An 11,255-nucleotide genomic window follows, 5' to 3' on the forward strand; every position below is an offset into this window, starting at 1 on the left:
AAGTGTAATGTCTACAAGCAGGGCCTAGGAGGGACAAGATCTGCTTGAAAACCTGATCTGTACCAGGACTATGGCTAAGTAGGACTGATTTGATGCATTTATGCTTTTTGTAGGATTAGCATGAGAAGACTTCTAGTTACACTCTGAAGAATTCAAATCACTAAGGTACAGTACACACAGCAGCTACAACTACAGCTCTGAGCCGTATTGCTCCGAAGGAGAGTATGCAATCCAAGTGCATTCAGACAGTACAGGTCCCATCTCCAATCCTGGCCATGGAGGGCCGGTATGCTTATAGGTTTCAACCCCAGCTAGGCTGTTAGCAACCTGAATCAGATCACTATTTGCTTAACTGGACCAGTTAAACAGCTTCTCCCAGCTCTGCAGGTACTGGTGCTTTAAAGAGACAGAGAAACTGACTGGCCCGAAAGAGGGTCAAATGATAAAACCAGAACTCTCTCAGATTCTGTCCTGGACCATTTTTGTCTCCTCTTCCATCGTATCAAATATAAGGGTAACTCTATGTAGGCAGGCTGGTTTAAAAAACAGAATATGATACCAAATAAACACTGCATATAAATACTGCATGTCAGAACTGAGCAACTTCACTTCTACCTTTAGAATCAGCACATGGTACAGACAGCCTGTACAATGACCAACTGTTAACCTGGGCAACCGAACAGCTCACACTGTAATGCAGTCAGAAATAGACTCTTGCACACAGCCAAATTGCAGCTATTCCCCTACTTTTGCTTTCATCTTAATTGGAACACAGGCACATCGCTCCTGAATGACACGTTAACCACATACTGCAACCTGCTGTGGTTCTTGAGCATGCACGATGTTCGCTCTGCATCAGGCCCTCGGATGCAGATTTTTTTTTGCAAACAGAATCCCATCCCCAGAAGAAAGATGCATTTTTAAGAACATCACCGCACACGGCAACTGCAGCTGCAAACCCACACACGCAGGCTGACGGAGGTAAAACTGAGCCGTGGCCCTCCCCGCCTTCCCTTCCTCTCTCCGAGCCTTTTCGATCTCAAGCCCAGCTGCCCTCCATAGATCTCCGGGATAGCCTCCGCCCCTCTCTGTAACCCCCCTCAACCCCTCTCCTCCCCTCCTCCCACCCCGCCAGCAGCTGCATTCACAGACCTGTTATCACCAGGATCGGATACAATCGCCTCTCTCATGGGCTCGGCAAGCAGCGCCTCCCTCCCTCCCTCTCTCTCTCCTGGTTTCTGTGCTTTCTCCCAGCTCCTCTGGGCACAGGCTGCGCCAATAGCCTGGTGGGCAGAGAGACTGATCCACAATAAGAGCACTGTTTGTTTCTCCCAGCAGGGCCCGGTGTTGTGGGCACTCTGCTGTTCCAGCAGGGTGGCTAGACATCTGCTGGCACCAATCGCTTCTTTCCCCTCTAATCATTACATCATCATTAATACACCATCTGAATTGTGATCATTGCCACGATGATCTCTTCTGAAGAGCTCATTTCGTAACAGTTACTGCGTATCTTCTCACACAGCTTGTCAATAGGCACTGTACTACCCGGTACTTTTTTTTTCTGTGCTTATGACTTAACCTTAGAATTGAAAATAGCAGCTTTAATTTCAATTACAATCCACTATCGCTCTTTAGAAATGCAGGAAGTAAAGACAGCTTAGGTTTTTAAACTATGTTGCTTGTGATGTTAATTGGATGTTTCTGTTTTCTAAATAAAAACAAAGAAGAAGTGATATCAACAATATCACAATATTAATACCACAATGTGAGTAGGGGGTCTAGTTTAGTACCACTTTATTGTTATACATGACTCTCATTGGTGCTTTTAGAATGTGTACTTGGCTTTATTTGTATGTTTGGCAGAAGTCCAGTGTTTGCTTAGTTGTTTTTTTTTTACAAATTTAAGTATTGATTTAAGTTATTTGAGTTTGACCAGGATATGCAAATCACGGGACATTTGTGCATATAAGATTACATAACGGGGTACAATCTATGCAAATTTAGTTAAAACAGTTTCTAAGCCTTGAGAAGAGGTCTGACCTACATTGTTGCACCTGTCATTCTGACAAATCAAGAGCTTCTCAACACATAAGTGTAAGGAAAAGAGATGGGGAAATACATTTGAGGTGCGCACGATTTAGCTATGGGTTTCAAAGGGCTGTGTAGCCCTAACCGTCTTCCCTCTCCCATGCCCCACAATCAGAATTCACATGGCTTTACCCTGTGGAATAAACTGTTGGTGTGGCAAACCTCAGACTAACCAGCAGGCAGGCCACAACAGGAAAAACAGGATTTTTAATAGCGGAGTAATGAGGGAATGGAACAAAATCGAATGGGAGCCAATCACATGACCTGTGACCCATGACCTGTTACCTCTGGGATTAAATCACTTATTAATGCCCTTTTACAAGACTTCCCCATGTTAGAGATGCAATTCTGTCTTGTCATATTGGGAAGATAAGGCATTACCATATTGTAATTCATACTCCACAAGCACAGAGACACATATAGGTCAATCATTCATATGAAAACAAGGACGTGCCTTTTTACAAATAGCTGATACAAATTCAATACACAGCAGTTTCAGGAGTCACGGCAGGTGGACTTGTGACTCCTGGATAAAAAAAAGCTAAATGACTTTACTTTTTTTCAGTTGCACAATGTGAAATTTGCTAAAATCCATCTAGGGTGAAGAGTCACACCTGCAAAACATTTCTAACAGGAAGAGTTTTTGAGCAGATTGTGTAAATGTGGAGCATTAAAGCATTTAATCCACCGGGCCATCAAAGAAAATTAAATCTGAATAATCCCATAGCCATGTTGTGCTGTTTGAACCAAACACTTGAGTAAAGTCAGCTGAGGTATTTTGGTCTTGGTCAGATTAAGGACAAGATGGAGACTCAAATGAATAACCTTCACAGGAAGATGGACAATCATGAATTATTAAGATAGTGAAGACAGTGTGCCAAGGGCATTAGAGCATTTCCACTGACCCAGATTTGACTGACCCAGCATTAAACAGTCCACAAAATTCTAGACAAAACAGGATCTGGAGCATTTTTCCAACCAACAGCTTAGACAGATAATGTCCAGCCTAAGTCGCTCACATGGTTTGGAACAGGAGCGCCTCCGAAGAAAGTGGTGATTACAAAAAGACAGGGTTATCAAAAAGGAAGAAGAAAAAAATCTAGACGTCCTTGCTCCAGGGAAAGTCAATAATTCACATGGAATTATTTTCCTGTTTTCCCACTAGAACAGTTGCACTGATGTATGGAGCTTTTTAAGCTGTCCTGTGCAAAATGAAGATAACACATCTAAATTAAAGCTGCTGTATTGAATGTAACTTCCATCCACACGTTCCTTTGTCAGTAGAAAGAAAATCCATGAAAAAATAGAAACGCAGAAACAACATCTCTAGGGTTAGGCTGTTATGTTTTTTCTTAATTGATCTAATGAAGTAATTAATCAATTTAATAGAATAAAATTAAATATTTCCTCTTCCCAATTCCCTTTCTTCTACATTTGGTACTGTAAATGGAATATATACTTTAAATTATCTAGAGTCATGAACCTTGTAAAACAATCTGAAACAAATCAGTGGGATGACATACACAGATACACAGCAGTAGACTCACCTACAGTAGTGAAGGTCTACTCTACTTCTTAACACACATGTTTGGGCTTTATGCCATGTGAGAGTAACAGGTCACATACTGGGCATTTGGCACAATAGATCCAACACATTTGTGGTCTATGTGGATCAAGTACCTGGAAGCATGAAAGTAGTTCAGATTTTGCAATTACATTGATTAGCTGAATTAAGCATTTTTACATGCAAACCAGTGGCAAATAAAAGAACTGTGTACAAACTGTAGACCATTGTCTCTTAATTAAGGGGGCTCGCCGACCAGTGACTGATTCATTGATTGCACTGACTCTTTTAGAGAGTCAGACAAAGAAGGCTAGGAACCACATGTTGCATGGTAATGCAATGCAGAACAGTAAAGTGGTTTAAAAGTACATGGATCAATCAAGAAGCAAGAGATTGATCTCTGATCACCTGAAGAAATTTTCTCTCTTGTCTTATGTTTATGCCAACACATTATGCACACGGTTTTGATGCGTTTTCTAAAACCTGATGTTGGTTTGACTGAGCATTTAGAATAATGGGATTTCTGCAGGCTGGAGTTTGTCTTCCTCAAGTTACAGCTCCAGTGACTAATAAGCAGAGTCTAAAGGCAGGATCCATGTTCTTTGTGATAAAAAAAAAATATGGGTTGAAGAGAGTCCTTTCTCTTTCTCCATTAAAATAAGAAGAAAGGGCATTTGTAAAGATAGCCAATATACTCTCATAGATTAATCACTGCAGTGCTCCAATCTAGCAAACCTACCATTACATCCACACTAGTGCTAACTAAGAACCTTTATACTTAAGACTTTACAACAAATACAGGTTAACATTTTAACAACAGTAACTATGTAATTCTACTAAATCTATTACTACTATTACTAATCCATCCATTTTATAACTTAATGCTTCTTCCAGTTCAGGATTGCAGAAGAGCTGGAGCCTATCCCAGCAAGCAACAGGCACAAGGCAGGGTACACCCTGGAAGGAATGCCAATCCATCACAGGGCACACACAGACACAAAGGACGTATATTCCCCAGTAGCCAATTTACCTACCAGTCTATCTTTGGACTGTGGGAGAAAACCCATGGAAACTCCACACAGACAGCACCCCAGGCCTGGAATTGAACTCAGGGCCCCAGCACTGCAAGGCAGCAATGCTGGCCACTGCATCACCATACCATCCACTAATGCTAATACAGACTTTTAATCAACTATTAGTGATCCATGCTATCCACATCTATGATTAGCGTAGAATACGGGAATGTTTATTCTTATTAATAACAGTAAAAAAAAACAAGATTAATTAAGAATGGTTGCAAAGTATCATTAGGAGGTTCTAACTTGAATTTATTTGCCTTTACAATCTTTACAGTTCAACTTAACACATGCATGTGATGTATTCACAATGGTGTCTCCTTCCCTACTCCAGTGTGTATTCACACAAGTTCAGGTACCTGGGTTCTTACATGGATTCACCTGTCTGGGTGCCTGCACAAGTCTGTTTTAGCCTTTCTGCATCCACGCAGTGGTCTGGCCCCTGTTCGCCAGCTCTAGACTGCACTTCAGATCTTTCATCTTTCAGGCAGAGGCAGGCTGGGGGAGCAGAGAAAAGCACATGACGTTTAAAAGCAGACATCACTATGGGGACTCCCATTAGCCCATCAAGCCTCTTGCCCAGAACCTCCAGACAGCATCCCAGACCTATCTGATCGTGCCTGAATGCAAAACCGCTGCTGCTGTCAGCCATAAAAAAAGCACAAACGTGTCTACACAAGCCAATGCACTGCACTCCTTCTTTATAAGAGACAGTTTTAATGCCACAGATGAGGCTAATTAATGAAATGAGACAGACAAATTGAGCTTGCGTCCTCTGGCCTGTGACACAGTCCTCCAGCAAAGAATGAACTCCAAGGCATCCAGGCAGGAACTGAAACGGAGATCCTATGCTAATCAGGCAAAAAACAGCATTCCGCTCCGGTACCTTGATTTTTAATGAGCTCACTTAGCAACTTCCCTACAGACATCAAACAGAAGAAGAGGGCCGGCAATGTTTTATGGTTCAGTCTTGAACCGAAACTAAAGCGGTAACTGATCTCTGAGAGGCACCATCCTGGCATGAACGATGAAGAACGTATGATCATTGGGACAAAACAGAGTCACAGCCACCTCCATCACACAGCTTTTGGGTATTCGAGTTCATCCCTCCTAAGGCTGGTTAGGATTTCGGGCAGAGTGTTTCAGCCCGGAGGTTGCAGATTCAAATCCAGGACATGCATGCCCTTCACCGACTGTGGTTGTGAACAGCGGCTGAGTTTACTAAGAGGTGCTTCTCATTGTGCAGAACCAAAACAGGTCTCAGAGCCTGATCCTCCTGGGCAGGTGAGCAAGCTCAGCTGCTACACGTTCTGTCCAGGGAGGAAAGGGAACCAGGGGACTCGGAGACTCACTCTCCCACCGCAGCCAAAGCAGAAAGAGAGTATTTAGACAGCAGTTGAGCATTGATACCAAAATCATCATGTATTCAAACTGAAAAGAGATTGAGATCTTAGATCGGTGAGAGAGTCAGAAGAACAGCCTCTCTTTCTTTGCCCTGAAGCCATGAAACCATCCAGTTAAAGAGTTAAAGCTAACACAGAGCAGCAGAGCTGTCTTATAACTATGGACAAGGTCACCACAAATTGAAAGACCCTGTAGCGCACAAGTATAGATAAATCATGCCTCAACATTATACTGGAAATGGAGGCAGGAGAGGAGATTTGCAGATGTGTTGGGGGCTAAAACTGGCCTCTCCTTTGGGTTTTATGTACTGCAAAGGCAGCAGTTCTGCAGTACAGGTCTTATTACCAGTAGTCTCTAACACACCTTTAGTACTCACATTACGCAAACAATTCAGAAGTTCACTTCCTTGCTACAACATCACTCTGGGATGGGATATAACCTCTTAATCCGTGGAGATCACTAATAAGCAGATAAATATTCATAACATTTACTCTGCTGCTTTCCTGCATAACCAATGCAAAGAAACTGGCAATCAGTTCTTAAAACAACTATACAGTAAAGACAGAATTTTTCTTATTTATCATTTAACCCTACAGAAAAATGTCTTACAGTCAGCCTGAAGGACACTATAGGAAGAGGGTTCTCACATCCCAGCTATCAGAAATGGAGATGTATGAGAGATCACAGAACAGTGCCAATAACAGGTAAAAGAAACAAGACTAGAAGCTAATCCCAATAATCTAGTGGTTTTTTTCTTTTTATTTCTACCTCAGCAGGAAGCTCTTTCAAGGAACACCACAGAATCTTTAAAGCAGTAGATCCTGCTAAAATGAACATAAAGACTTTGTCAAACAAGTTCATTCAGCCCATCCAGCTGTTCAGTAAATAATGGCTTTTTGATCCCAGGAAAGAAGCCAGGTTATCAGCTTCAACAACATGGCTGGGTAGCATGTTCCACCCTCCCATCACTTTTTTGTGTAAGGACGCGTCTCCTGTTCCAGGCATTCATGTCATTTTCCCTGATGTTTTTAGGGTTTATGTAGAACATTGTGTGTGGTAGAACCTGTGTAGAACAGTCCCTTAAACACTGAAACGTATCAGCTTGCCCTTCTCCAGACTGATTCCTGAACAGCTATATCCTTTTCAATAATGTGGTGAGCACAACAGCACACAATACTCTAAAGAAGGTTATACTACTCATAACTATACAACACAGATGACATCTCATGATTTAAATAATGTAGTTCAGCTACATATCCTAACATTTTGTTTGCCTCTTTATTGCTTCCAGAAGAATGAATGATATAAGAAAGAAACTGTTACAGTGGCCCCACTGCCCCCAAAAATGAGACAACAAAATGTTGCTGGGGCATTTCCAACATTCAGAAAGCTTGCAGTTTCTGCTAGCAACACATGCTGCACCTAAAACCGTGCTCGACCACCATTGCTGTCCAGGAAGTATGACTGCAGTGGACCCTAATGATCATATACAACAGAACAAAGCTAAACTTCATATTGAAAGCTTTTGCTGGGAATTCAAACAGGATCACATATTCTCTCAAGAAAGGCACACCTATATTAATTAATTCAAGTGAAATGCTAAGCAACTGTTCAAAAAAGAGCTCAGCTGACACAAACTCAAAGCCCTTCAAGCCTAAAGCACTGGGATTAGAAGAAATACATAAAACACACAGCTACAATTTCAGACACCCCTAAAAGAAAATCCTTAATAGACCAACAAAGAACTCTGATCACAGCTACACTATATAGAATCAGATAGTCAGTGAATATATGTGAATTGGGGTTCAGTATTATTACAGCCTTCAAGAAACAAACCTGGAGACACAAATGGAGGCACGCACCCTTTATCAGAAAGCTGCTCATTTCTGGTAAGGGGGTGCGCAACATGGACTATCCTGGAAGCATCAGGGACCAGTCCATTACAAGGTACACACCAGCACACAGGGACAAACAGAGACGGCATGTCTCTGCTGGGTGGGAGGAAACCAGAGCACTGTGAAATGTGAGTGAGGTAACCAAGTGAACATGTGGGGGTAGCATGCAGACTCCACACAGAAGGCTCCACAGTCTGGACCCAAACCCTGGATCCCCACCTGCAAGAAAGCACCAATAAAAACACTGCCTGTTTTTGAACCGTTTCCTCGCGGTGGGAAGGAAAGAGAACTCTTGAATTATTCTGTCGGGTTACTAGGGCGCTACAACATTAAATGACTTGTTTTTCTAATTGGGGACCCCAAGAAACTAGAACACCACACTCGAAAACAGTAAAGACAAATACAGAAAACAGGCCCGCTATTTTCTTAGCGATGTCGCTGCCTTTAAAACTGATTTACAAGTTATCCATCGCTTTCCAGTCACTCTTACTATTTAATTTCACGATCAAAATAGTCCTACAAAAAAGTGAGTTTAAAAACCGTAAAAAAAATGATAAACGTGTCATTGCATTCTGAACAAATCACAGAGATCAGCAAACACAAAAGGTTAGTAACGACTCCTCACCAAAGAGTACAAGATTCAGTCAAACGGCCGATAACACACAAGTATATAAACTCAAGTGAGGGACGGGCCTTGTTATAGGGAGCCTAGAGACGCCTAGAATTATTCCACAGTCACAAAAGGACGCATTCAAAAACACGGAGATAGGAAATAACCAACAATGATAAATGAGCAAAAGCGTCGCAATTTGTGAAGTTTTTTTTGTGTTTTCCCCTCTAACGGTACATTACACCTTTAAGAGCTCCTGTGCTCTAAGAGATACCTTGCATACCTCCTGCATACAGAACCCGTCCCCGGCCGCCTTCCAACAGGCTGCGAGTCGCCACACTGCATCATCCTGCACCACAGCTGGAGAGGCGCACTCAGCGACTCCACACACACGGACACGGACACGCCAGGCAGCCGCAATGAGCTCCGGCTTCGGCTCCGGCTCCGTCCCCCTCCGCCGAGCAAACGGAGCGAAGGCCGCTATTATCCTGACGACGTATAGCAATTAGCCAATATAATTAAACGCAGCCAATTACCGATGTAGAAATGTGCCGGGCCTGTATTTAAAAGTCAATGCAGTCCCACCCACCCCCACCTCACTCCCCAGTTCATGGTACAACAAAATACATGAATTAAGAAGACAAACGCAACCTTGTCGAATACGGCGCTCTACGTCGGTTTAATTTTGAGTTGCCAAAGCAACCCATTCAAACTTTAAGGTCTTGAGGTAAAAAACAAAATAGCACAACACGCTCTGACAGCACCGGCTCAGTGAAGTGCTGAACAATGTATCCTAATATAACCTTCCAGTCTCACTGGAAAAAGTTACACACCGCGCTGGTTCGTATGCAGAATGCATATGCAGACGGAGTAATGTTCAAATGCACAACGAGTAAAAAAAAAAAAGCGTATTTCATATCAAGGATGTCAGCACAGACCACCTGATCCAACTGTTTTAATTGCTGAAAACGTGGTAGCTAGATTCAACTTCAACGGTGTTTTTGACGCCGACAGGACTGCAAATTCGCATGACCTTCCTTGCACAAGCGCCTAATTTTCAAGAGTGCCCGCTAAACGCGGAGAAATCACTTCGGAAAAGGGTGGAGGGGCTTCGCAAGTGTACAACACAAGTAGACAAAAGGGCAGCGGGACATCCTGTAGTGTCTATTGTCATATACAGGCTCCTCGTCTACCTCAGCATCCATCTGAGTGGTACGCCTTCCACACATGTACGGCTCCCGCACGACCTCTATTTACATCCCCTTTCTCGTTTCCCGAGACTCACCCAGGACCCCGGAGGAAGCAGCAGCGGGGTCAGTCTTCTCCCCCTCCGCCTGCGCTCGGTGTCTGTGCCGTGAGCTCTCTGTGTCCGCGGTGCTGCCTGAGGCTGCCGCCGCCGCCGCCGCCGCTCCTGTCTCGGGCATGCTCGCTTCCGCGCGGGGAGCCAGTGGCTGGTGAAGCCGGGACAAGGGAGTGCGGTACCGCGGGTCAGGGTTGCATGGGTTTCGGTGCAGAGGCAAGAGTGGGGAAGGGGGGGGGGGAGAGGAGCGGGTCGGGTCGGGGGGGGTTAAATGAACGTGAAAGTGAAGTGAAGGTTGCCGTGGCTCATCCTGGTGGCAGCGGGCTGCGTGCAGGCTGAGAGCGCTCCGGAGCGAGTCTCACTTCGGAGGAGGGACAAAGAAAAGGGGGAGAGAGCTTCACTCACACACACACACACTCACCGCACACGCGCTCACGGACACACGCTTGTACACATACATACGGAGACAGAGGCGCGCACACACACACACACAGACGCTGGGAAAAATCGCATGGTTCCCCTCGCCTTCCGAGACGAAATTTCCCAGGTCCTTCAACGGTTTACGCAAGTAGAGAACTGTCATCCCTCACCTATGAGCAACTGCTTCCACTTATTAGAATAATGGACCCCCAGAAATAATGTGCTGCAAGCATTCAGGTTGCAACGCGTTAGCAAGCGCTATCTGTTCACTATGTACTGGTCCACAGAGACTACAGACTGAGGTGTAGGCGATGTACTCACAAACACATGCATGTTGAAACAGACAGATGCGTGTGTACTTGTTAGATTATTTCCACACATGCGTGTTTTGCGCTGGAAAGCACACCAAGATTTCATGGATGTTGCAGGTTGAAAGCTCTCAAACCGGCATGCAGAACAAGGCAAATAATCTATGCGTTTGTTTTTTTTACCCCTTCAGACAGTATTTAAAAAAAACCCATAAAGTGGTAGATAGTAACGTACTTACTGTTAGGCAGTAAGGAGAAGTTATTCCCCGTGAAAGAGCTTATCTGTGGCACTGATCGCTGGGACTGGCGGCTCATTCAGTAGGACACCTCTTCAAAGCTCAACAGCAGCCTAGAATAATAAAGTGAGCCCAGACTGCCTGGGGGATTAAGGGTGATATGATTTATTTATCAAAGTAAAAATATCGTCTCAGTTTTTTTATGTTTTTTTTTTTTAAAGAGGCGCCTCAGCCGTGAGAATCCGCGTTGTTACAGAAATGTAGAGAAGCAGATGTAGAGGTGACCCATGGAGGCTGGGGTTTTCCCTCGACCTCCAACGCCCACGTCAGAGGCGCACGGGAAGGGGAAGAGCG

The 11,255-nt window shown here is 44.0% G+C and overlaps 1 protein-coding gene across 4 annotated transcripts in view; it reads right to left on the reverse strand.

Moving 5' to 3' along the window:
* Positions 1–11,255, reverse strand: part of ano8b (anoctamin 8b) — a 35,356-nt gene extending 24,101 nt beyond the window's left edge. Inside the window, exons 1-2 of one of the 4 annotated variants that reach the window (XM_088622269.1) lie at positions 10,905–11,255; positions 9,923–10,088 (exon numbers count right to left, since the gene is read on the reverse strand). In XM_088622269.1, the coding sequence (XP_088478395.1) occupies positions 9,923–10,061 (139 nt within the window). In that variant the 5' untranslated portion in view covers positions 10,062–10,088; positions 10,905–11,255. Of the gene's footprint in view, positions 1–1,152; positions 1,548–9,922; positions 10,436–10,904 lie in introns of those variants that run through there. The other 3 variants (XM_088622272.1, XM_088622268.1, XM_088622270.1) reach the window with 3 other exon arrangements.

Source organism: Lepisosteus platostomus, chromosome 27 (assembly GCF_059453375.1).
Source record: "Lepisosteus platostomus isolate fLepPlt1 chromosome 27, fLepPlt1.hap1, whole genome shotgun sequence".
Lineage (NCBI taxonomy): Eukaryota > Metazoa > Chordata > Actinopteri > Semionotiformes > Lepisosteidae > Lepisosteus > Lepisosteus platostomus.